This window comes from Piliocolobus tephrosceles, chromosome 16, assembly GCF_002776525.5.
Source record: "Piliocolobus tephrosceles isolate RC106 chromosome 16, ASM277652v3, whole genome shotgun sequence".
Lineage (NCBI taxonomy): Eukaryota > Metazoa > Chordata > Mammalia > Primates > Cercopithecidae > Piliocolobus > Piliocolobus tephrosceles.
This window is the reverse complement of record NC_045449.1, coordinates 33,549,206-33,576,724: the sequence shown is the minus strand read 5'-3', so window position 1 is coordinate 33,576,724 and position 27,519 is coordinate 33,549,206. Positions and strand designations below refer to the sequence as shown.

The following is a 27,519-nucleotide window of genomic DNA, read 5'->3' as shown; positions in this document are numbered from 1 at the left end:
TGCAATAGTTTATTTAACCAGCCTCTGATTAACAGAGGGGGTTGTTTCTAGTCTTTTGCTCTTATACTGCCGTAATGAATAACTTTGAACATACATAATTTCATTTGTATGCAAATATATCTATAGGAAAGTTTTTAGAAGTGGAATTGTTGGGTGAAAGCATAGACATATTTGTAATTTCAATAGATATTGCTAACATTTACACAATAGGTGGATGACAGGGGGGCTAATGTATGCTTCTACCAGCAATGTATAAGAGTATGAAAATTGTTTTTTTCTAGCCTGCTAGGTGAAAAGTGTATCCCAATGTAGTTTTAATATTCATTTTCCTTAATATGCATGAAATTAAGCATCTTTAAAGGCCATTTATATTTCCTTTTGTGTCAGCTGCCTGTTGACATCTCTGTTCTTTTTTTGTTCTTATTGTGGTTCTTTTTCTTAATGATTTATAAAACCCCATTCATATATTAGGGAATTAAAATCTTTGCCTGCAATAAGAGTTGTAAATACTTTCCACCCCATTTTGCCATTTGGTTGTGTCTTTTCTGGTGGTGGTATGCAGATTTTTGTGGTTTTTATTTTACAACATAGTTTGTTGAAAGAGTTGTCTATAGTTGCTAATTCTATTTTCTCACTTGACATTCTTCCCTCATAGATCCTAGCAGTGTTGCTCTCTGGACAACTCTATGCAAGCTGTTCTTATCAAGATCACCAGTGATCTCTATGTTGTCAAATACAGAGATTATTATTTCTTTTATCTCAGCCAGTCAGTGGTGTTGGGTAGTTGATGACTACCTCTTTGAAAAGCATTTTTGTCTTAGCTTCTGTGACATCTCTGGTTTTCCTCCTTCTCACAGTCCATTCTTTTATCATTTCTTTTGATAATTCTTATTCTTTTTGATATCTAAATGTTGGAGTGCCTCAGGACTTACTTGGTACTGGGACCTAGTTTCTTTTGTAGCTCTATTTTCCCTAAATAGCTTATAGTATTATAGCTTAGAATATAATCTGCAGTACTGCTGAAGCCTGAACCTCTGTCTCTAGCTTCAGTCTCTCCCTAGAATGCCATTCTCATATCCAAGTTTCTACTTTATAGCTCTTTTTGGATATCAAATAGACATTTCAACTTTACATCTAAAACAAAATTCCTTCCCTTCCCCTGTGTTCTGTTTTCTCCCCAGTCTTCCTCATCTAAGCAAACAGTATATACCAGTTCCTCAAATAAAAAAGTTAAATATTATCCTTGATAATATCCTTACTGCCTCACCTCATCCAATTAATGAGTAAGTCTTATAGATGCCACCTGCACAGTATATCCCCAATTCCTAAATTTCATTGACTGTGCATATCTATCCTACAATCTTCTCTTAACAAGAATATTATAACAACCTCCTAACAGGTCTCTGCTTTCACTCATCTTTCTCCAGTAATCAATTCTAGCTTGGTAGCTAGAATCATTTTTTAAATATGTAAAATAGATAGTCTCTCTTTTATTTAAAACTCTGTATTTAAAACCTTTCCACCAAAACAGGATGGTACTGGCATAAAAACAGACACACAGATCAATGGAACAGAACAGAAAACTCAGAAACAAATCCACACACCTACAGTGAACTCATTTTTGACATAGGTGCCACGAACATACACTGAGGGAAAGACAGTCTCTTCAATAAATGGTGCCGGGAAAACTGGATATCCATATGCAGGAGAATAAAACGAGACCCCTATCTTTCACCATTAACAAAAATCAAATCAAAATAGATTAAAGACAAATCTACAACCTCAAACTATGAAACTACTGCCAGAAAACACTGGAAAAACTCTCCAGGACATCGGTCTGGGGAAAAACTTCTTGAGCAATACCTCACAAGCACAGGTAACCGAAGCAAAAATGGACAGATGGGATCACATCAAGTTAAAGAGCTGCTACAGAGCAAGGGAAACAATCAACAAAGTGACGAGGCAACCCACAGAATGGGAGGAAATATTTGCAAACTACACATCTGACAAGGGATTAATAGCCAGAATATATAAGGAGCTCAAACAACTCTGTACGAAAAAATCTAAAAATTTAATTAAAAATCGACAAAAGATTTGAATAGACATTTCTCTAAAGAAGACATACAAATGGCATTCAGACATATGAAAAGGCGCTCAACATCATTGATCAGCATTTCTCTGCTGATCAAAACTACAATGAGATATCACCTTACCCCGGTTAAAATGACTTTTATGCAAGACAGGCAACAACAAATGCTGGCGAGGATGTGGAGAAAAGACAATCCTTGTACACTGTTGGTGGGAATGTAAATTAGGACAACCACTATGGAGAACAATTTGGAAGTTCCTCAAAAAACTAAAACTAGAGCTACCAAACGATCCAGCAATCCCACTGCTAGATACATACCCCAAATAAAGGAAATCAGTATATCAAAAGTGTATCTGTACTCCCATGTTTGCTGCAGCAATATTCACAGTAGTCAAGATTTGAAAGCAACCTAAATGTCCATCCACAGATGAATGGATAAAGAAAATGTGGTACATATACATAATGGAGTACCACTCAACTATAACACAGAAGGAGATCTTGTAATTTCCAACAACATGGATAAAATTGGAGGTCACTGTGTTAAGTGAAATAAGCCAGGCACAGAAAGACAAAAAGCACATATTCTCACTTATTTGTGGGATCTAAAAATGAAAACAATTTAATCCATTGAGATAGAGAGTAGAAGGATGGTTTACCAGAGGCTGGGAAGGGTGGTTGGTGGGGATCACAGGAGAGGTGGGGTTGGTTAATGAGTACAAAGAAAAGAAAAATTGAATGAATGAATAAGTCCTAGTATTTGACAGCACAACAGTGTGACTGTAGTCAATAATGATTTAACTGTACATTTAAAAATGACTAAAATAATATAATTGGATTACTTGTAACACAAAGGATTAATGTTTGAGAGGATGGATATCCCATCTTCCATGATGGGATTCTTATGTATTGCATGCCTGTATCAAAACATGTACCCCATAAATATATACACCTACTATATACCCACAAAAATTAAAAATAAAAAAAACCCATCCCATTGCACTTTGAATAAATTCAGATTTCTTATCGTGACTCAGGATGACCTGATTTCTGCTTATCACTGTGACATTGTTCATACCATTATTCATTTTTACCCATTGTGCTGCAAATCACATTGGCTTTCTTTCAGGTCCTCAAACAAGCAAAATTTTCTAACCACCTCAGGACCTTTGTCCTAGCTATTCCTTCTGCTTGGCTATTTCTTTCTTTCTGATTCTCCCATGACTGGATACTTTTTGCATTCAGTTGTTAGAATAAATGTCACCTCAGGGAGAGCATTCTTGACACTGAAATTAAAGTAGCAACTAGGTTATATTAAACTAATTTATTTTCATAATTTATTTGTATATCATTACCTGATTTTTTTTTTTTTCATTTTATTAGAACTTCTTTTAACTTTTAAGTTCAGGGGTACATGTGCAGGTTTGTTATATAGGTAAACATGTTATGGGGGTTTCTTGTACATATTATTTCATCACGCAGGTATTAAGCCTTATACTCATTAGTTATTTTTCCTGATCGTCTTCCCTTCTCCAACCCTACCCCATCCAATATGTGCTGTTCCCCTCTTGCCCATGGGTTCTCATCATTTAGCTCTCACAAATGAGAACATGTAGTATTTGATTTTCTGTTCCTGCGTTAGTTTGTTAAGGATAATGATCTCCAGCTCCATCCAGGTTCCCATAAAGGACATGTTCTCGTTCTTTTTTATGGCTGTATAGTATCCCATGGCTACCTGATATTTTCTTATTTATGTATTTGTTTTTATGTTTATTCCTGTCTCCCTTTAGTAGAATGTAATTTCCATGAGAGTAAGGACCTTGCCTATTTTATTTAACTGCTGTTATTTTCACTACCCAGAACAATGTCTGGAATAAAATAGGCATTCAAACACTTAATGTATGAATGTGTATATAGATCAATGAATGTATTGATATATTTTCTAGTAATTCTCTTTTTTGTGTTAATATGTAACACTTTAATTTCTTTATTAGGTTGTTTTGCATTTCCTTTTATATATGTTTGGGATAAGTACGTAACACCTGGCTCTCAGTTGAAGCGACATTAGCTAAGTAAAGCAATGTGAATCCACAAAACAAGTGGGAAATCATATGCATGTTTGTTTCTTCTGAATAAAAGCTTTCTTTTTAGTTATATAAAGTTTATTTTGCAATATGAAACATGCATGCTTTTTAAAAGATTTCTTAATTAATCCACATTCATGTCCTAAGAATGTCAAGAAATACAGATCAATGCATGACAATATGATTCTCTTGTTCTGTTGAAATAGTGCATGTAAGTATGATACTGGTTGACAAAATTGTTTTATTTTATTTCAGTTGGTTAGAAGCAAACTCTGAATATCTTGTAGAAAGAGATTATGAATCAGCTTGTAAAATATGGAGTGGAAATGAAATGCTCTTGAATTTACACAAAATGGGCATCACCACTGCTACTTTTCCCATTTTGCAGGTAAGATTTTTTTTCTACCTGTGAAATGTATTTAGTGAATTAGAAGTGATTTAGTCATGACTAAATCCAGATTAAATCTAGTGAGTAACCCAGAAGTTTTAAATACAGCAATTTAAATTTTTAAAAATTTTATTATCTAAATTTGATAATCTTTAAGTGATGGCATGGGTAAATTGTGGCTGAAAACATAGCATTACTTAATTTGAAGGAAATAAGTCTTTAAAGGGATTAATTGCTTTGTTTAAAGCTAAAAGGAGTCAATATTTTTAGGTTATAGATTTATTTAGTCAATTGTAAAAGTTAAAAATTTTAGAAAATAAAAAGAGGAGAAATTCCTATTTTGTTCATCTTAATTTAGAAATTATAAACCTGATATTCATGGAGAGATCATGAGTAGGCTTTGGAAGACTATGAAACTTATGAAGCTATATGCAAAATTTTATGAGTGTATACTTCTGTACATTTTTCTAAATAGAGGCTGCATAAATTTCATTATATTTTCTAGTGTTTTTTTGCAGATAAGAATATATTTTCTTTTGTTGTTCCTATTTACTTATTTAAATTACTAGATTATGTATTTTAGAATGGTTGTTTTAGGTTTAGAGAAAAATTAAGCACAAGGTCCAGAATTCTCATATACTTCCACTCCCAGCTACACACCTATACACATACACAATACACACCAACTCCACAGTTTCCCCACTATTGATCTCTTACAAGAGTGTAGTATATTTGTTACAATTGATGAACCATTATTGATACATTATTATTCATTTAAGTCCATAGTTTACCTTAGGGTTTACCCCTTGTGTTGTAGAGTTCAATTAGATTTTGCCTAGGAATCCACCACTACAGTGTCATACAGAGTATGTTCACTGTCCTAAAATTCTTCTGTGTTATACTTCTTCATCCCTCCACCACACCACGCCCGTACCCACCAAACCCTTGGCAACCACAGATTTTTTTTACTAACTCCATTGTTTTGCCTTTTCCGGAATGCCATATAGTTAAAATTGTGCAGTATGTAGTCTTTTCAGACTGGCTTCTTTAACTTAACAATATGCATTTAAGATTCCTCCATGCGTTTTTTTGCCTTGATAGCTCACTTCTTCTTATAGCTGAATAATATTTCGTTATCTGGATGTACCACAGTTTATCCATTCACCTACTGAAAGACACATTGATGGTTTCCAGTTTTTGGCAATTGTGAATAAAGCTGTTATAAACATTTCTATTAGTGACAAGCTTTCTATTCATTTGTATGAATACTTAGGAACACAGTTGTTGTATTATATGGTAAGACTGTGTTTAGCTTTGCAAGAAACTGCTAACCAGTCTTCAAAAGTGGCTGTAACTGCTAGGTATGGTGGCATGCAGCTGTAGTCTCAGCCACTTGGGAGGCTGAGGCAGGAAGATTGCTTGAACCCAGGAATTTGAGGCTGTAGTGCACTATGATTGTGTGCTTGTGAATAGCTCCTCTCCAGCCTGAGCAACATAGCAAGACTTTGTCTCTTGACAAAAAGTGGCTGTACCATTTTGTATTCCCACCAGCAATGAACAAAAGTTCCTATTGTTCTATATCTTTGCCAGTGAACTTTGGGGCTGAGGACTCTGCTTTTATGAGTACAACTTTTTTAGATTACACATATGAGTGATAGCATGCAGTATTTGTCTATCAGGCTTATTTCAGATAACATAATACTTCTAGTTTCATCCATGTTGTTGCAAATGGCAAAATTTTCTTGTTTTTTAAGACTGAATAATATTTCATTATATATATATGTGCCACATTTTCTTTATTTCATTAATCACTCAATATATTCTCACTTTTCCCCATGGGAAGAATTGTGGGCTAATGGAGGCTCTCTTGGCACTGAGCTGTACTTCCATGGGGCAGGGGTGATGTGGATAATATGAAAGTATACTTTTTGCCCTCTTCAATGCATCTGTTCTTGGATTTTTTGCTCCAATGGGGTCCTGGAACTTCTCTGCTAGACTCTTAGACTCTTAACAAAGGTACTCTCATATGTGGGTGGTTGTCAGAATTGGTTCATTGTTGGGAGATGACAATGGAAAACTCAAATTATTTTTTTTTTTGAGACAAAGTCTCACTCTGTTGTCCAGGCTGGAGGGCAGTGGTGTGATCTCAGCTCACTGCAATCTCTGCCTCCCATGTTCAAGTGATCCTCATGCCTCAGTCTCCCGAGTTGCTGGGACTACAGGCATGCCCCACCATGCCTGACTAATATTTGTATTTTTGGCAGAGACGGGATTTCACCATGTTGACCAGGCTGGTGTCAGACTCCTGACCTCAAGTGATCCGTCTGCCTTGGCCTCCCAAAGTGCTGGGCTTACAAGTGTGAGCCACCACGCCTGGCTGGAAAACTCAAATTCTTCCATCTTGCTGATGTTATTTCTCAAAGAGGTTTTTGAACAAAAAATGATGAAAATAATTGCTAACATGACCACAATAACATTCTGGGCATGTGACTATTAAAATATATATTTTAATCAGGATATACATAAATTTTTGCCCTGCATTTTAAAAATGCAGCATGGTATCTAAGAATTTTTCTATGTTGTGACATCTTTCATAATTTTTTTTGCATAAATTGTTTGCATTTTGAAAGCTATTTATATGACAGTAAAATGGGGCTGAGGGTAATGGTGCATGCCAGTAATCCTGCACTTTGAGAGGCTGCAGCTGGCAGATTGCTTGAGGCCAGGAGTTCAAGACCATCCTGGGCAATATAGTGAGACCCTGTCTCTACAAAAAAAATACGAAAAATTAGCCGGGTGTGGTGGCAGTGTGCTATAGTCCCAGCTACTTGGGAGGCTGAGGCAGGAGGATCACCTGAACCCAGGAGGTTGAGGCTACAGTGAACTGTGATTGCACCACTACACTCCAGGCTGGGGCACAGGGCAAGAGCCTGTTTTGAAAAGAAGGGATAAATTGTAGCATATTCACATAGTAGAATACTATATGGCAATAAAAAATGAACTACTTCCAACACAACCATATAGTTTTCTTTTTTTTTTTTTGAGATGGAGTTTCACTCTTGTTGTCCAGGCTGGAGTGCAGTGGCACGATCTCAGCTCACTGCAACCTCTGCCTCCTGGGTTCAAGTGATTCTCCTGCCTCAGACTCACGAGTAGCTGGGATTACAGGCATGCGCCACCACACCTGGCTAATTCTTTGTATTTTTAGTAGAGACGGAGTTTCTCCATGTTGGTCAGGCTGGCCTTGAACTCCCAACCTCAAGTAATCTGCTCACCATGGCCTCGAACTCCCAACCTCAGGTGATCCGCCCACCATGGCCTCCCAAAGTGCTAGGAGCCACTGCGCCTGACCCTAGATGAATCTTAAATATTATGTTAGGTGAAGGAAACCAGATTCAAAAGGGTATAAACTGTATAAATCTATTTTTATGAAATTGAAGAACAGACCAACCTAATTATGGTGACAGAAGTTGAAGTACGGGTTACAACTATGTGGGGGTTCAGAGCAGTTTGGGCTGAGAAGGGGCACAAAGGAATATCTGGGATTCTAGGAATGTTTTGTATCCTGATTGGGTGTTAGTTACATGGGGAGGTGTGTATATTTAGTGAGGTGTACATGTAAGATTAGTTCATTCTACTGTATATGTTACATGTCAGTTATAAAATGTACAAATAAAATGTATGTTGAAGAAAAAAACTGGAAAATACAGAATGGCACAAAGAAAAATGACTCATAAACTCAAAGATGAACATTATGCACATTGTGATTTATGTCTACTTATGCCTTCTATTCCCATATTTGCTTATTATAAATATATTTCTGATATGACACATTTCTTGTAGCCTCTTTTAATTTAACAATATATTGTGTATACTTTTCCTATTTAAAGATTCCTTCACATAATTTTTAACTGCAGTGTAGCATTTTTATGAGTGTACATATTCTAAATTGATTAATCTGGTCAGTTGAAATATAGGTTATTTCCAGTTTCCCAGTATAATAAACAGTTCTGATATGAACATCCCTTATGAATTGTGGTTTTTGAATTTACTTTAAGCAATCTTTTCTTATCCTATGTTATATTTCTCCTAAAAGTTTTAAGGTATTTATTGTTTATAAAGGATGAGATTTATAAATACTTTTACAAAGCCTTGGATTCATTTTGTTTATGTTGTGAATTTATGAATCAATTTTTTTTCCTGTATGGATAGAGAATTGTCCCAGCACTGTTTCCTAAATAGTGCATATTAATTTCCCTCTAATTTGTAATGCCACCTCTGCTACCTATTTAATTTTCTTTTTTTTAATTAAAAAAAATTTTTTTTAACTTTTTTTTTGTTTTTAAGAGACAGGGTCTTGCTGTGTTGCCCAGAATGAAGTGCAGTGGTACATTCATAGCCCACTGTAACCTTGGATTTCTGGTCTTAAGGGATCCTCCTGCCACAGACTCCTCAGTAGCTGGGACTACAGGCATGCAGCACCACACCTGCGTAATTATTTATTTATTTATTCATTTTGAGACAGAATCTCACTCTGTTACCCAGGCTGGAGTGCAGTGGTGTGATCTCAGCTCACTGCAATCTCCGCCTTCCAGGTTCAGGCAATTCTTGTGCCTCAGCACCCCCAAGTACCTGGGACCACAAGCGTGCCACGACGCCTGGCTCTTTTTTGTTTTTTTTTTTTTTTATGGTAGAGCAATTTATTTTCTTTTGGGTATATACCAAGTAAGAGGATTGTGGGGTCAAATGGTAATTCTTTTTTTTTCATTATTATTATACTTTAAGTTCTAGGGTACATGTGCACAATGTGCAGGTTTGTTACATATGTATATGGCTGCCATATTGGTGTGGTACACCCATTAACTCGTCATTTACATTAGGTGTATCTCCTAATGCTATCCCTCCCCGTTCCCCCCACCCCACGACTGGCCCGTGTGTGATGTTCCCCTTCCTGTGTCCAAGTGTTCTCATTGTTCAATTCCCACCCCTGAGTGAGAACATGCAGCGTTTGGTTTTCTGTCCTTGTGATAGTTTGCTGAGAATGATGGTTTCTAGCTTCATCCATGTCCCTACAAAAGACATGAAACTCATCCTTTTTTTATGGTTGCATAGTATTCCATGGTGTATATTTGCACGCCTGGCTCATTTTTTGTATTTTTTAAAAATTTTTTTTATAGAGATGGGGTTTTGTCATGTTGCCCAGGCTGGTCTCCAGCTCCTGAGCTCAAGTGATCCACCTGCCTCGGTCTTTCAAAGTGCTAGGATTACAAGTGTGAGCCACCCATGCCTGGCCAATTTTTTTATGTTTTGTAAAGACAGCATGTCACTATGTTGCCTAGGCTGGTCTTGAACCCCTGGCCTCAGGCCATCCTTCCACTTCGGCCTCCTGAAGCACTGGGATTATAAGAGTGAACCGCTACACCCAGCCCCTCTAATTTTCATATATGTGTGAATTTATATTTGGACTTGATTCTGTTCCACCATTCTTTTTCTCTAATTTGTCACGTTTGTTACTTAATGATAAGAAAAGTGCTTATATATAGTAAGGCATATCCCTCACTTTATTATTTTCCTTTGGAATTGTATCAGCTGTCCTTTGTTTTACTCTACCATTTGAATTTTAGAATTAGCTTATAATCTCTAGGAAAAGTTCTGTTGGAACTTTTACTGTAATTGCACTGTATTTATAGATTAATTTGGAAAGAATTCATGTATTTACATTATGAAGTTCTCCCATTCATGACAAGATATAGTTCTTCATTATTATTTCTTCCTATCTTTCAATAACATTTTATAATTTTATTTTTAAAAGATTAGATGCTTTTGGTTAGATTTATTCTTCAGTAGCTTAAAGTTTCTGTTTCCATTACAAATGATATATTTTTAAAATTACGTTTTTAATTGTTATTGCTATATCAAACTGGTGTTTGATTTTTATTTATCTTATAATTGTGGTATTAACCACCTTGTTGAATTATTTTACAAGTTTGTTCACAGATTATCTTAAATTTTCCGTATAGATAACCATATTGTCTGAATAATGACTGGCTTCTTTCTCATTTCTTTCTAATTTCTTCATGTTTTTGTTTCTTACTATGCTGGCACAGACTTCCAGTGCGTTGTTTATCACAGGCAATGAAAAAGACATACTGGGGCGGGCACGGTGGCTCACGCCTGTAATCCCAGCACTTTGGGAGGCCGAGGCGGGCAGATCACAGGGTCAGGAGATCGAGACCATCCTGGCTAAGACGGTGAAACCCCGCCTCTACTAAAAAACATACAAAAAATTAGCCGGGCGTGATGGTGGGAGATTGTAGTCCCAGCTACCTGAGAGGCTGAGGCAGGAGAATGGCATGAACTGGGAGGCGGAGCTTGTAGTGAGCCGAGATCGCGCCACTGCACCCTAGCCTGGGCGACAGAGCGAGGCTCCGTCTCAAAAAAAAAAAAAAAGAAGAATAAAAAAAGAAAAAGACATCCTGGTTCTGTTGCTTAAAGGAGCAATTACTAGTATTGCACCTTTTATTGAGATGTTTGCTGTGGTTAAAAATTTTTTAATTGACAGCTTCATTGAGCTATAATTCACATGCTTAAAATTTACCTTTTAAAAGTGAGTTCTGTGGGTTATTTTTATATTATATATTTTATATCTTATATACATATAATATATTTTTATTATATATTTTTATAATCATTTTTATTTAAGGAAATTTGCCCTGATTCTAGTTGGCTAAGAAATTTGTCATTATGATTATCAAAATTTGTAGAAATTAATTTTTACCAAAGTAGTATACCTATAGAATTTAAAGAGTCAGTTCTTTTGAGAAAAGCATTCCTCTGACCCACTCCTCAATCCCAATTCTCACTTTGGAGTGCACTTTTATCTCTTGTAGTGGTTTCTTCTGATATTTAACCACATTTTAAAAAATAACGTGGGTTCTACTTCTTTTGAGTTTTCAATTTTAGATGTTCTCTGTTGACTTTCTCTTAATTATAATGATGATTTAGCTCCTTTAGACACACATACACTCTTCTCTGACACACACACACGCATACGCACTCTCTTCCTCCTTTGCTTCCTGCTTTTCTTTCCTTCTTTCTTTTCTCTCTTCACTCTTTATTCTGCCAGTATAGTTATATTGATACTCAGTGTGGATACCATCACGTGTATATATTATTATAGCTCATGATAGTAATGTAATGTAGCTTACTTGATTATATTTTTATATAGCTTTATGTATGTTTCCTAAGAAACTATAATTAACTTTTTATTTATTTTTCCATTGCTTAGTTTTCTGTTTTTCTACCCCCCAACCCAGCTGCCAATGTGTGTGTAACCTAACCGGAATTGAGCACGGAGTACTCTCATGATTCAATAATGTAGGATTTCATTTAGCCCTTCTGTTTTTAGTACAGCGCCTCACCTTTAGTAGTTTATATTTTCTATATTTTATCAGAGTAAATTGCCAGTGTTCTACCAGTGTTGGAGAAGGATATTAAGCCTTGATGTAAGGTGTTGCTGAGGGGACTTCATTTTTCAAAAAGAATAGTTTGATATTTGTATTTCATTGCAGGGCTGCATATTTTTCCACATTCATGTTGTCTTTCTTGTTTGTTCTTTGTTAGTTCGTTTTTTAAGTCTTTCTACCTATTTGTATTCTTTAATGTTTTGTTCAGTAAGGCTGAATTTTTTTTTTTTTTTTTTTTTTTTTTTTTTTTGAGATGGAGTCTCGCTCTGCCGCCCAGGCCAGAGTACAGTGGCCGGATCTCAGCTCACTGTGAGCTCCGCCTCCCGGGTTTACGCCATTCTCCTGCCTCAGCCTCCCGAGTAGCTGGGACTACAGGCGCCCACCACCTCGCTAGTTTTTTGTATTTTTAGTAGAGACGGGGTTTCACCGTGTTAGCCAGGATGGTCTCGATCTCCTGACCTCGTGTTCCGCCCGTCTCGGCCTCCCACAATGCTAGGATTACAGGCTTGAGCCACCGCGCCCGGCCAGCTGATTTTTACTCTTATAGATTTGTGTTGTTTCACAATATATCTGAATACTAAAATGTATCATTCTTATTTATCCTATTTCCTCGTTTTATTTTCATTGAACACATTTTATTGTCAGACATCAGAGTTGTCACCAATATCTTTTATTGCTTCAGTATCCAGAATTTTCTCTTTTACAATCTGGGAAACATACTCTTCTGTTTTCTTATAATTTTGTTTTAATCCATTATTAAAACTTATGAGCCATGTAAAGACCAATGAGCCAGTTAACATACATTTTGTTATTTAACATGTATTGTTTCCTTAAGTCATTTAGCTTTGCTTGTGATATAGTCATATTATTCTCAGCATCAAAATTACTTTCTGGAAATAATTCATGGATTTAAGGCAACATATCAATTCTTTAAAGCCTTTTGGAGAAGCCACTTGCTACATTTTTATTTAATTCCTTACTTCTGAAAGGCACCAAATAATACCCTGATTGCCTGAGAAGTAATGAATCTTCTAAATACTAACTTATTATTGAAGAGTCTTTGACTCTGAGGAGAATTTTGCTAATATGGCAATCTGAAATACATTGTTAGTATTGTGCTGTTAATAATTGTCTTAGTCTGTATCGCTATATAGAAATACCTGAGGCTGGGTAACTTATAAAGAAAAGAGGTTTATTTGGTTATTGTACAAGAAGCATGTCACCAACATCTGCTTTTGAGAACCTTAGCTTGCTTCTAGTCATGGCAAGAGGTGAAAGGGAGCTGGTTTGTACAGATCATATGGCAAGAGAAGAAGCGAGAGAGAGAAGGGAGGGAGGTGTCAGGCTCTTTTTAACAACCAGCTCTCATGGGAACTAACAGAGCACTAATTCACCGACTCTCCACCTAGGGAGGATGTTAATCTATTCATGAGGTATCTACCCCCCATGATCTCAAACCTTCCGATATGCCCCACTTCCATTACTGGGGATCACATTTCAATATGAGATTCGGAGAAGTCAGACTATCAAACTATAGCAATTCTGTTCACCTAAAATTTCAATGCATGTTTTGTTTGGGTTTCATTATATTTTTGAGAAGTTTCTTTTTCCAATTTCCTCCCAACCCCTCTACAGTTAATATGGTAATTTCTTATAGGGGCATTTTTCTGCTGTTCTTCAAAAAGAGGAAAAAATCTCACCAATTTATGGTAAAGAAGAGGCAAGAGAAGTACCTATTATTAGTGCATCAACTCAAATAATGCTTAAAGGACTTTTTATGGTGCTTGACTATCTTTTTAGGCAAAATAGCAGGTAAGTGAAGATAACTAATGTGTATTTTCCTTTAAAAATAGCCTAATTTGGGTGCTAGCATGTGTTTAATACATACCAATTTTGGGTGAGTAAATAGGAGAATTGAAAACAAGTGGTATAGATATTATTATATATTTGCTGTTATTGACACAGACTTAGAGGAATTGAAATTAGTCTGATGCTTTTTTGAGACAGGGACTTGCTCTGTCACCCAGGCTGAAGTGCAGTTGTGTGATCACAGCTCACTGCAGCCTCGACCTCCTGGGCTTAAGCAATCCTCCCACCTGTTTCCTGAGTAGCTGGGATTACAGGTGTGCACAACCCACACCCAGCTAATTTTTTAATTTTTTTTTTTTTTGTAGAGATGAGATCTCACTATGTTGAACAGGATGGTCTTGAACTCCTGGCCTCAAGTGATCCTCCCACTTCAGCCTCTCAAAGAGCTAGGATTGTAAGCGTGAGCCCACGCCTGGCCAAAATTAGTCTTTTATATTAATGAATATGGAAATCATTAAATATATTTAATTAAATCATATTAAATTGTTATCTTCTATTGCTAAAGTTTTCTTATGTTCTTACAGTGTCAGAAAGTCCCTTTTTTATTGTACGAACTGTAGAAAATGAAAAACAACCAATCCCTCTCATCCTATAACTTAAGTTATAATAGAACCTAGTTCTGGTATTTTTTTGTGTATATGGTAAAATATACATAAAATATACCATTTTAACCATTTTATGTATACAACTCCATGCCATTAAGTACAGTATGTTTGCAATGTTGTATATTGTACTCATTTCCAGAGATTTCCAGAATTTTTTTTATCATTCCAAATAGGAATTCTGTACCCATGAAATAACTCCCTAGAGTCTTTTCCCTCATCCCCTGCTAACCTGTATTCTATTTTCATCTTATGAAGTCCTTTTTAGGTATTTATGTGAATAAGAGCGATCATACAATGTTTGTCTTTTTTTGTCTGGCTTATTTCAATTAACTTAGCACAGTGTTTTCAGAGTTCATTTATGTAGTAGCATATATCAGAATTTCATTCCTTTCTATGGCTGAATAACATTCTGTTGTATATATATACCACAGTTTGTTAATTTATTCTTATGTTAATGGACATTCGAGTTGTTTTCATCTTTTGCCTATTGTAAACAATGCTACTATGAATGTTGGTGTACAAATATCTGAGTTCTGCTTTCAGTTCTGGGTGTATATAAGTACCTAGCAGTGGAATTGCAGGATCATATGGTAATGCTGCATTTAAGTTTTTGAGAACTCACCATACTGTTTCCCACAGCAACTGCATTATTTTCCATTCCCATTATCAATACACAAGGGTTCCAATTTCTACACATCCTTGCCAACAGTTTATGTAGCAGCACATATCAGAATTGTTATTTTGCTGACACTTGCTATTTTATTTTTTTAATAATAGCCATCCTAATAGGTATCAAGTGATTTCATCTGGTTTTTATTTGTATTTCCTAATGACTAGAGATGTTGAGAATCTTTTCATGTGCTTATTAGCCAATTGTATGTCTCTTTTGGAGAAATATCTGTTGGAGTCTTTTGCCCATTTTTGAATTACTGTTTTGTTGTTGTTGTTGAGTTGTAGTTATTTATATATTCCGGATGTCAGTCTTGTAAGAGATATATGCTTTACAAATATTTTCTCCCATTCTGTGGGTTGTTTTTTCATTTATTGATAGTGTACTTTGATGCAGAAAAGCTATTTAATCTTGTTGAAATCCAATTTATCTTTCTCCTTTTTTGTTGTTGCCTGTACTTTTAGTGTCACATGCAGTAAATCATGACCAAAACTGATATCATGAAGATTTCCCCTTTGTTTTCTTTTTTTTTTTTTTGAGACGGAGTGCAGTGGCGCGATCTTGACTTACCGCAACCTCCACCTCCCGGGTTCACGCCATTCTCCTGCCTCAGCCTCCCGAATAGCTGGGACTACAGGCGCCAACCACCATACCCGGTTAATTTTTTGTATTTTTAGTAGAGACGGGGTTTCATCGTGTTGGCCAGGCTGGTCTCAAACTCCTGACCTCGTGATCTGCCTGCCTCGGCCTCCCAAAGTGCTGGGATTACAGGTGTAAGCCACCATGCCCGGCCACATTTTATTCTTTTTAAGCTTAGCCATTTTCTAGATTGATATTGAAAGTAGTTATAAACTAGATGGTATCACAGATGTCATTTGGTTCAGCACCTTCATTAAAAGTAGATGAAGGCTGAGACTCAGGTTTCAAAGGAATGTAAGAATTTTATAATTTGTTGCTAATACTTTAAAAACTTTCAGTAAAAATTATCTTTCTGTTTTCTCATGTAATAAAAAAGTATAACCCACCTTTTAGTTTCTTTAACCATAATGCTGTTTTCTATTTTGTAACTCATCATATAGTAGAGCATGCAGAGAGCTCTGGACTGGGAGTTAGGAGGCCTGGATTTTAATTCTGCTTCTGCCCTGACATATGTAATGTTTGAAAATGAGGTTAGGAAGTAGGTGGTAAAAGATAGATGGTTAGATGATTTCTAATATTCCCTCTAAGAATCAGTTGATTCTATGATTTAGTAACTTAATTAATATCAGAATTACTGAATTTAATTAATGGTAAGGAGAATGTTATTTTTGAATAGGAAGGTACTAGCTCTTTCAAATGAGTTTTAATATAATCAGTTTCTATATTGTATGTAGCTGGGTCATAGGTTTTATAAAGTTTTGCCACTTAATTAGCATTTTCTTTGCATCTAGATTTGCAGATGATTATAAAATTGCGATTCAACAGACTTACTCCTGGACAAATCAGATTGATATTTCAGATAAAAATGGGTTGTTGGTTCTACCAAAAAATAAGAAACATTCACGACAGAAAACTGCAGTTCATGTGCTAAACTTTTGGTGCTTAAATCCAGCTGTGGTAAGCTCATCATGTAAATGGAGATTTTGTCTTCCTGCTCAGTACCAGCATTTTAAAAAATGTGGTTGACTCTTTTAAAGATAGTTGTTTGTTGTTGTTGTTGTTATTTTGAGGCAGGGTCTTGCTCTTCACCCAGGCTGGAGTGCAGTGGTGCAATCTAGCTCACTGCAGCCTTGACCTCCCGGGCTCAAGCGATCCTCCCACCTTAGCCTCCTGAGTAGCTGGGACTATAGGCAAGGGTCACCATGCTCAGCTAATTTTTCTATTTTTTGTAGAGATGGGGTTTCACCATATTGCCCAGGCTGGTCTCCTAGACTCAAGCGATCTTTCTGCTTCAGCCTCCCAAAGTGCTGGGATTACAGGTGTGAGCCACTTTGCCCAGCCTCTTTTAAAGATAATTTTATTTATCTAATGTTGTTTTCCTTTAGGCCTTTTCAGATATTAATGGCAAAGTTCAGACTATTGTTTTGACATCTGGTACATTATCACCAATGAAATCCTTTTCATCAGAACTTGGTGTTACATTTACTGTCCAGCTGGAGGCTAATCATGTCATTAAAAATTCACAGGTTAGTTGTTGTTGTTGTTTTTTTTTTTTTTTGAAGGCCTTCAGTGTTTCTACTTACTTCAGTATAACTCTATATAAACAAGTTAGAAGGTACCTGAAGTGTGAGGAAGTAAATCTTGATAGGAAATTCAACATTCCAGTTTTACAATAAAAGAAAATCTGTCAGCTACTTAATAGTGTGTCAACAGAAGGAAATAATTCAGTCACTTGGGATGCAAAAGGCTGTATTTCAGCTTCTTTTAAATAAGTTTTAGTTTTGTAATGAAAACAAAATTTTGATTTATTTAGTTCTCATGATATAATTATTTGTATTTTATTTATTTATTTGTTTGTTTGTTTGTTTGTTTTTGAGACGGAGTCTCCGCTCTGGTGCCCAGGCTGGAGGGCAGTGGTGTCATCTTGGCTCACTCAGGTTTAAGCAATTCTCCCGCCTCTGCCTCTCGAGTAGCTGAGATTACAGGTGTGCGCCACACGCCTGGCTAATTTTTTATTTTTTATTTTTAGTAAAGATGGGGTTTCACCATGTTGTCCAGGCTGGTATTGAACTCCTGCCCTCAAATGATGCACCTGCCTCGGCCTCCCAAAGTGTTGGGATTACAGGACACCATGCCCGGCCTATTTATATCTTATTTACTTATCTCTGTATTTTTATTTTTACTTTTATTTTTTGAGACACGATTTTGCTCTGTCCTCTAGGCGGGAGTGCAGTGGTGTGATCTCAGCTCACTGCAGCCTTCGCCTCCTGGGTTCCAGCCACTCTCCTGCTTCAACCTTCTGAGTAGCTGGGATTATGAGTGTGCCACCATGCTTTGTGCATTTTTGTATTTTTAGTAGAGATGGGGTTTTGCCATGTTGGCCAGACTTTATTTATCTTTTTAGAGACAAGGTCTCGCTATGTTGCCCAGGCTGGCTTCAAACTCCTGGGCTCAAGCAGTCCACCTGCCTCAGTGTCCTGAGTAGCTGGGACTACAGGCATGTACTACCATGCCCAGCTTGTATAAATATTTATGCTTCTCTTTTCCATTAGACTATAGTGTATCCTGAGTCTTCCTTTTACATTCACATTCTTCCTGTATGCCTAGATTAATAGCTGGTATTTAGCAAGTGTTCAGCACGTTTGAATATCTGAAATGAATTAAACGTACTCTTATGAGTCCTAGGATTTAAGATTTTAATGTTTTATAACGATGCCTACTAAATGTTATTTTAATTTTTGTAGAAATGTATAGATTATCATTTTTCATTATGCCTTCTGGTTTCTTCTTATGAAGTATTTTAAAGTAGTTAGGCACACAGGTGATGTTAAGCTGTGGTTAATGCTAAAGTGGTTAAGTTAACATCACCTGTGTGCCTAACACAAGGCTAGTTCTTTGTTAAGCTATATACACAGGTTTATGGTGGGAACATTTGTGGTTCTCACAATTACCTGGGAGCAACTACGGCATTTGGTAGCTGGGAACCTAGAATGCTAAACTCCTATGTAACTAAGAATTGTGCTTTCCAAATGCCAGAGTGTTCCTGTTGAGAAATGTGACTATAAACAGCAGTGAAGGAAGAATACATGTTCCACATTTTCAAGTTGCTTTCTTTAGAGACACAGATAAATATAGGAAGTTGGTAAATTCAGCATATGTTTTCTCATAAGAATGTTATTACAGGCTCTATGTTCTCAACCTACTGCACAAAAGTCCATTTGACCTGTAATGTCTCTGAATTATTATAATGTAGTTGTGCAGCTGGATTCTGTTATACTATAATATTTTCCTTCAACTTAAATTTTTTAAAAACTTTAATTGTGGTAGAATATACATGACATAAAATTTGCCGTCTTAACCATTTTTGAGTATACAGCTCAGTCTTATTAAGTATGTATATATTGTTGTGCAACCAATCTCAAGACATTCTCCTCTTGAAAAACTTAAACTCTGTTCCCATTAAACAATAGCTCTCTATTCTCCCCCTTCCCCAACTCCTGGTAACTACCATTCTACTTTCTGTTTCTCTGAATCCAATTACTATAAATACTTCATATAAGTGGAATCATAAAATATTTGTCATTTTTGTGACTGGCTTATTTTACTTAGCATAATGTCCTCAAGGTTTGTCCATGTTGCAGATAGTGTCTTCAAAGTTCATCTATGTTGTAGTATGTGCCAGTTTCTTCTTTAAAGGTGAATAATGTTTCATGTGTGTATATGCCTGTGATTTATAATATATATTTGGTCTTCCACTCCATTTCTTGGCATACAACTCCTAAAATCCTTAGAATCTCCAAAGTGATATTCTGTACGCTAATGAGATGACTAATGGTAGAGGGCCCCTAGGTAGTATCAGGATGGGGGCTGGTCTCCGGAAAGACCAAGACATGATAGGAGAGTTGGGATTTTCACTCCCATTCCTCAACCTCTGGGGAGGGCTTGGGGGAGATGGTGCTAAAGGTTAAATTTATTTTAATATCTAGTGGTTTAATCAATCATGCCTACATAATGAAGCCTCCATAAAAACCTAAAAGGACAGAGTTCAGAGAGCTTCCAGATAGCTGAACACTTGGAGGTTCCTGGAGGGTGATGTGCCTGGGAATTGAAGCTCTGAGCCCCTTCCCACATACATCTCTTTATCTGTATCCTTTGTAATATCTTGTATAACAAATCAATAAGTGTAGGTAAATGTGTCCCTGGGTTCTATAAGCAGCTCTACCAAATTAATTGAACCCAAGCAGAGGGTTGTGGGATGCCCGATTTCTAGCTGGTCAGTCAGAAGCACAAGTAAAACAACTGTGACTGGCAACAGAAATCAGGGGCAGTCTTGGGAACTGAGCCCTCAACCTCTGGGATCTGAAGTTATCTTCCAGTAGATAGTGTCAGAATTGAATTGAATTAGAGGACACCCAGTTGATGTCTGTTGCAGAATTGTTTGTTTGCTTGGTATGTGGAGAAAACCTCCCACACATTTGGTCACAGAAGTTTTCTGTGTTGATTGCTGTGGTGTGAGAGCAAAGGAAAACGTTTGTTTTTTTCTACTCAATGCTACATTTTGATAATTTATTCATCCATTGATTCTTTCAACTGTATTTCAAAATAATTAGAAATTTCAGAAAAGTTGGAAAGATAATATTAATATTGTGAGTATCTTTATATCCTTCACCTAGATTCATCACTTGTTAACATTTTGCACAATTTCTTCTGTCTCTCTCCGTCTCTTTACATATAAGGGAGATAGAATTGCAAATAACTGTAAGCTGTGGTGGGTATGATTTTTTCTATGACTAAAGATCTTTGAGCACCAGTGAATTTTTGAAAGAGTAGTTCCTGTCATTTTTGAGACTTGCCTATGGCAAATTATACTGGCTTTCATCCCTAGTATTTTGGAATTATCTGATTCTGCTATTGGTATATTATATTCATCATTTCACTTGTTCATTTATTCACCTAACAAAAATTTGTTACATGCTTACATTTTTCAAAGCTATTAAGTAAATGAAGACAGATACAACCTGTTTTGCTTTCAAAGAATTTTCACTCTAAGAGAATTTAGTGATCTGCCTAAAACAAAACTTTTATAAATTAAATCTGTATACAATTAATTAAAGGTAATAGAAAACCCCCTGACAATTTAAAAATAAATTTTTGTTAAACTTGTTGCTTGATCTTTTATGTAAATACTTCCAAATAAATATTAATTTCCATGCCTTTTTCATGCATAACTCTAATAATGACATATTCATATTCTAGGTTTGGGTTGGTACCATTGGGTCAGGCCCCAAGGGTCGGAATCTCTGTGCTACCTTCCAGAATACTGAAACATTTGAGTTCCAAGATGAAGTGGGAGCACTTTTGTTATCTGTGTGCCAGACTGTGAGCCAAGGAATTTTGTGTTTCTTGCCATCTTACAAGGTAAGAGAATGTTTCTTGTTTCTTTTGCCTTTAAATAATCATTTACATTTTAAACATTGTCATGCTAATTTAAAAATTACCACAGTAAGCTTCCTAGGGTAGAGGCAACAAGGTAATAATTATAGTTTTCTAAACATCATATATTATTTTACTTATTTTTTGATTAAGATACTGCCTGATTATCCTACCTCTGTTTTACTTAAAAGTCTGAAAGAGCAAGGCTGGACATGGTGGCTTATGCCTGTAATCCCAGCAGTTTGGGAGGCTGAGCTGGGAGGATCACTTGAGCCTAGGAGTTCAAGACCAGCCTGGGGAACATGGTGAAACTCTCTGCCTCTGCAAAATACAAAAATTAGCTGGGTGTGGTGGCACAGACCTATAGTTTCAGCTACTTGGGAGGCTGAGGTGGGAGGATTGCTTGAGCCCAGGAGGTTGAGGCTACAGTAAGCCATGATTGCACCCCTGCACTCCAGCATGGGCAACAGAATAAGACTCTCTTTAAAATAAAATAAAATAATCTGAAAGAATGAAAGTCTTCAAGTAATATTAGTTATATAAAAGAAGTGTTTATGTGTACATTATTTTTATTCTTAGGAACAAGTTGATATTTTCAGAGTAGAAAGGAAAGGAGCATTCCTTTTTATTTTCATAAATTACATTTCTGAATGTTTCATTAAAGTTAATCTAAGCTAAATTTTCTTTGTTGCCCTCATTTTACTTCATGTGTCTGGCCAGAAGAATTTTGTTGTTGTTTTTAGAGTCACTCTGATTTTTAATATTTTTTTTTTAGTTAATTTGAAATTATTTAGTATATTTTGGTCCTCCTAATAATCAAAGCATTGAAACCACATATAATTCCTGAAAGTAACATCACATTGTATAAAAATCTAACCTAAATCCAATGTAGAGAAGTGGCATTCCTTCTCTTTTTTCCACAGGAAGTTATACCTCTAAGGACAGAAGCATTTGGAAATAATATATTTGAATGACAATATTGATACTTTTGATTCTTCTATGTCTTTTTATATATATGTACTTCGATAGCTAGGGATACACTAAAGCAATTAGTCTCTTGTAGATAAATTAAAGGATTTGTTTTCAAAAAAAAACCAGATAATTTTTTACAAGAATTTCTAAAAATAAAATGGACATAAACATTTTTAAAAATTCTTAATAGAAAACAAGATGTATTCCAGTGTGAACATTTACACCAAGCAGTTATATTTAGGAAAACTAGTAATTAAACTTGACACTAAGTCATACAATAAAACATGTAGGGAGTTGGTCTTACCTAATAAAATTTGTAAAACTTTTAATTCTTAAATATGGAGACAAATATCTTCTGGGAAATTGGAAGAAAAGTTATTTATGGGATTATGGAAACTGCACTCACTCTGCAATTATGTAAGAGATAAAAGCAGAATCTGATTGCATTGTTAAAACCTTTTTATATTTTCCAGTCATAGTCACAAAAAGGGAGATAGGAGATGTCTGGGTGACATTTTTCTGCTAGGCTTGGAATACATATAGCAGACAGTATGAATTTTAGTTACAGACATTTATAACTGGGTGACTAGACACTGTAACGTTGAAATAACTTGTTAGTGATTGTATATATATTAGCAAAATGAATAGATTATTTTTCTGCTACCTTTTCAATTAAAAATAAAGACACAAGAAATCCTTCAAACATATTTTGTTCCCATTTAGTTTATCTCTTTGATTAATTGTGAAATTAATTGTTCTGCTGGTTTTTGTTTAATTTTTTTGTGGCGTAAAACAGTAAACATTTATTATCTCATAGTTTCTTTTTTTTTATTATTATACTTTAAGTTCTAGGGTACATGTGCACAATGTGCAGGTTTGTTACATATGTATACATGTGCCATGTTGGTTTACTGCACCTATCATTTACATTAGGTATTTCTCCTAATGCTATCTCTCCCCGCTCCCCCCACCCTAAAACAGGCCCCGCTGTGTGATGTTCCCTACCCTGTATCCAGATGTTCTCGTTGTTCAATTCCTGCCTATGAGTGAGAACATGCGGTGTTTGGTTTTCTGTCCTTGTGATACTTTGCTGAGAATGATGGTTTCCAGCTTCATCCATGTCCTTGCAAAGGACATGAATTCATCCTTTTTTATGGCTGCATAGTATTCCATGGTGTATATGTGCCACATTTTCTTAATCTAGTCTATCATTGATGAACATGTGGGTTGGTTCCAAGTCTTTGCTATTGTGAATAGTACTGCAATAAACATACATATGCATATGTCTTTATAGTAGCATGATTTATAATCCTTTGGGTATATAGCCGGTAATGGGATCGCTAGGTCAAATGGTATTTCTAGTTGTAGATCCTTGAGGAATCACCACACTGTCTTCCACAGTGGTTGAACTAATTTATGCTCCCACCAACGTGTAAAAGCGTTCCTATTTGTCCACATCCTCTCCTGTATCTGTAGTTTCTTGACTTTTTAATGACCACCATTCTAACTGGTGTGAGATGGTATCTCATTGTGGTTTTGATTTGCATTTCTCTGATGACCAGTGATGATGGGCATTTTTTCATGTGTCTGTTGGCTGCATAAATGTCTTTTGAGAAGTGTCTGTTCATATCCTTTGCCCACTTTTTGATGGGGTTGTTGTTTTCTTGTAAATTTGTTTAAGTTCTTTGTAGATTCTGGATATTAGCCCTTTGTCAGGTGGGTAGATTGCAAAAATTTTCTCCCATTCTGTAGGGATGGGAGCCTACAGAATGTTCTTTAGGCTGTTCACTCTGATGGTAGTTTCTTTTGCTGTACGGAAGCTCTTTAGTTTAATTAGATCCCATTTGTCAATTTTGGCTTTTGTCGCCATTGCTTTTGGCGTTTTAGTCATGAAGTCTTGGCCCTTGCCTATGTCCTGAATGGTATTGCCTAGGTTTTCTTCTAGGGTTTTTATGGTTTTAGGTCTAAGATTTAAGTCTTTAATCCATCTTGAATTAATTTTTGAATGAAGTGTAAGGAAGGGATCCAGTTTCAGCTTTCTACATGTGGCTAGCCAGTTTTCCCAGCACCATTTATTAACTAGGGAATCCTTCCCCCTTGCTTGTTTTTATCAGGTTTGTCAGGTTTTGTCAGGTTTTGTTTTTGTCAGGTTTGTCAGTTAATTGTTCTGCAGGTTTTTGTTTAATTCTTTTAAACTTTTTGTTTATTGTCTGCTTGTGTTGGTTGTATTTGTCTTTTATTGATTTGTATGGGCTTTTAAATATATAGTATGGATAGTAATCCTTTATAAAACATATCATAGAAACTTTCTTATTTGTTATTTGTCATTGAATTCTTTATTTTAATTTCTTTTTTTAGCTTTACATAATTTATCAAAATAATTCTTATACATTATTAAATAATGTTAGAATGGTTATAATGAAAAAACAGCAGCTCCCTTCACTAATACTGTTCCTCCTTTCTTCCCAGTCCCACATCCCCAGAGGCTTTGCAGGTCTTTTATTTATTTTTCTGATATTTATTTTCATTTCTGATTGTGGTGAAATATGCATAACAAAATTTAACTCTGTTTTTTTTTTTTGAGACGGAGTTTCACCCTTGTTGCCCAGTCTGGAGTGCAATGGCATGATCTCGGCTCACGGCAACCTCTGCCTCCCAGGTTCAAGTGATTCTTCTGCCTCAGCCTCCCGAGTAGCTGGAAATGCAGGCATGCGCCACCACGCCCGGCTAATTTTGTATTTTTAGTAGAGATGGGGTTCCTCCAGATTAGTCAGGCTGGTCTCAAACTCCTGACCTCAGATGATCTGCCCACCTCGGCCTCCCAAAGTGCTGAGATTACAGGCATGAGCCACTGCCTTTGGCTTTAGCATTTTTTGTATGTGTACAATTAAGCACATTTGCAATGTTAGACAACGGTGACCACTATCTATTTCCAGAACCTTTCATCATACCAAATAAGAACTCTGTTCCCACAAAATAACTCCCCAGATTCCTTTTCCCCATTTCCTGTTACCCTCTAGTATTCTTTCTGTCTCCGTGAATTTGGCTATTGTAGCTACTTCATATAAGTGGAATCATACAATATTTGTCCTTTGTTTCTGATTTATTTCATTAACCATAATGTTTTCAGGGTTCATCCATCTTGTAGCATACATCAGAATCCTTTTTATGGCAGAATAATATTTCATTATATATATACATATATATGTGTGTATATATAGATATATATATATATATCTCACATTTGCTTATCCATTCATCTGTCGATGGGTATTTTGATTGTTTCTACCTTTTGCCTGTTGTGAATAATGCTACTATGAACATTGGTGTACAAATATCTATTTGTGACCTTGCTTTCAATTCATTTGGATATATACTTAGAAATGTAATTTCTGGATCATGTGATAATTCTAAATTTAACTTTTTTTTTTTGAGATGGAGTCTCGCTCTGTCACCCAGGCTGGAGTGCAGTGGCTCCATCTCGGCTTATTGCAACCTCTGCCTCCCGGGTTCCAGTGATTCTCCTGCCTCAGCCTCCTGAGCAGCTGGGATTACAGGTGTGTGCCAACACGTCTGGCTAATTTTTGTGTATTTTTAATAGAGACAGGGTTTTACCATGTTGGCCAGGCTGGTCTTGAACTCCTGACCTCAGGTGATCTGCCCGCCTCAGCCTCCCAAAGTGCTGGGATCACAGGTGTGAACCACCACGCCCAGCCTAAATTTAACTTTTTGAAGAACCACCAAACTCTTTTTTTAATAGTCAATGCATAATTTAGATTCCCTTGTGCACAAGGATTCCAATTTTTCCACATTTTTGCCAACACTTGTTATTTTATGTTTTTTTGATAATAGCCTTTCTAATGGGTATAAAATGTAGTGTCTCCTTGTGGTTTTGATTTGCAGTTCCCTGAAGACTAGTGAGGTTAAACATATTTTCATGTGCTTATTAGTAATTCAGACATCTTCTTTAGAAAAATGCCTATTCAAATCCTTTGCCCATTTTTGCATTGAATCATTTTTAGTATATTCACAAAGTTGTGTAATCGTCACCACTGTCTAATTCCAGAATATTTTTCTGACTCCAAAAAGAAACTCCTTACTCTTAACAGTCACTGCCTACTCTTACCTGCTATTCCCTAGTATCTACTAATCTGCTGTTTCTATAGATTTGCCTTTTCCGAACATTTCATCTAAATTGAATCATACAATATATGACTTTTTGTGTCTGTCTTTTTCATATAGTGTAATGTTTCCATGTTCATCATTATAGGATGAATTAATACTTTATTCCTTTTTATGGCTGAGTAATATTCCTTTTACTTTGAACCTATTTGTATCTAAATTTAAAGTGTGTCTTTTATAGACAGCATATAGTTGGAGCATTTAAAAAAATTCATTCTGCTTATCTCTGCCTTTTAACTGGAGTGTTTACTCCATTTATGTTTAATGTAATTAGTGATAAGTTGGTGTCTACGAATGCCACTTTGCTGTTCAACGCATTCTCTAAAACAAAGGCCAGTCTGCCAGTAAGGAAGATTTTACCAGATCCTTATCCAACATGAGGGAAGGGATCATTTCCTAAACTGCAGTTCCCTGCCATCTAATCTTATGATATGAATGAAGAGTTCAGAAACACTTGTGAAGGTCACAGGCAAGGGACACAGTGATGCTAAAAGATTGAGACATAATCATAGGATTAGAAGATGCTTCCCATTCCCCATACCTTACCACAACATCAACAGGGCTCCAGAATAACAGCAGAGGATTACAACAGAGACAGCCAGCTGCAAGGCTCAGATTCTATTTAAGAATAAGTTTTTAGGGACATTGGAGAGTAACTCAAGTCCATACTAAGAATTAATTAAAGAGCACCGGTCAAGATAACTACAAGGTAGTATATCTGGTGCCTTTTCCCCCTCTATTTCTCTGTCATTGCCTTTTGAATCTAATAGATATTTTCTAATGTGCCATTAAAATTTTTCTAATGTGTCACTTTAATTCCCTTGGCTTTTCTTTTACTGTGTATTTTTTAGTTATTTTCTTAGTGGTTGTCCTGGCAATTATAGTTAACATCTTACATAGTTTGGATTAATACTAATTAAATTTTCAATAGAATGCAGAAGCTTTAATCCTATGTAGCTGTTTTTTTATCCTACCTTCTTTGTGTCATTATTATCATAAAAATTACATCTTTACACATTGTATGTCTCTCAACACAGATTTATAATTATTACCTTTTGCAACTGACTTTCAAATCAGATAGAAAAAAATTAAAAACAAAGAATATATTTTATATTGTCTTTTATA

The 27,519-nt window shown here is 35.9% G+C and overlaps 1 protein-coding gene across 1 annotated transcript in view; it reads left to right on the top strand.

The window, feature by feature from the left end:
• Positions 1 to 27,519, top strand: part of BRIP1 (BRCA1 interacting protein C-terminal helicase 1) — a 180,432-nt gene that overhangs the window by 61,967 nt on the left and 90,946 nt on the right. Inside the window, exons 10-14 of the mRNA XM_023204671.2 lie at positions 4,426 to 4,558; positions 13,682 to 13,836; positions 16,599 to 16,764; positions 17,193 to 17,333; positions 21,064 to 21,225. Of these exons, the coding sequence (XP_023060439.2) occupies positions 4,426 to 4,558; positions 13,682 to 13,836; positions 16,599 to 16,764; positions 17,193 to 17,333; positions 21,064 to 21,225 (757 nt within the window). The remainder of the gene's footprint in view (positions 1 to 4,425; positions 4,559 to 13,681; positions 13,837 to 16,598; positions 16,765 to 17,192; positions 17,334 to 21,063; positions 21,226 to 27,519) is intronic.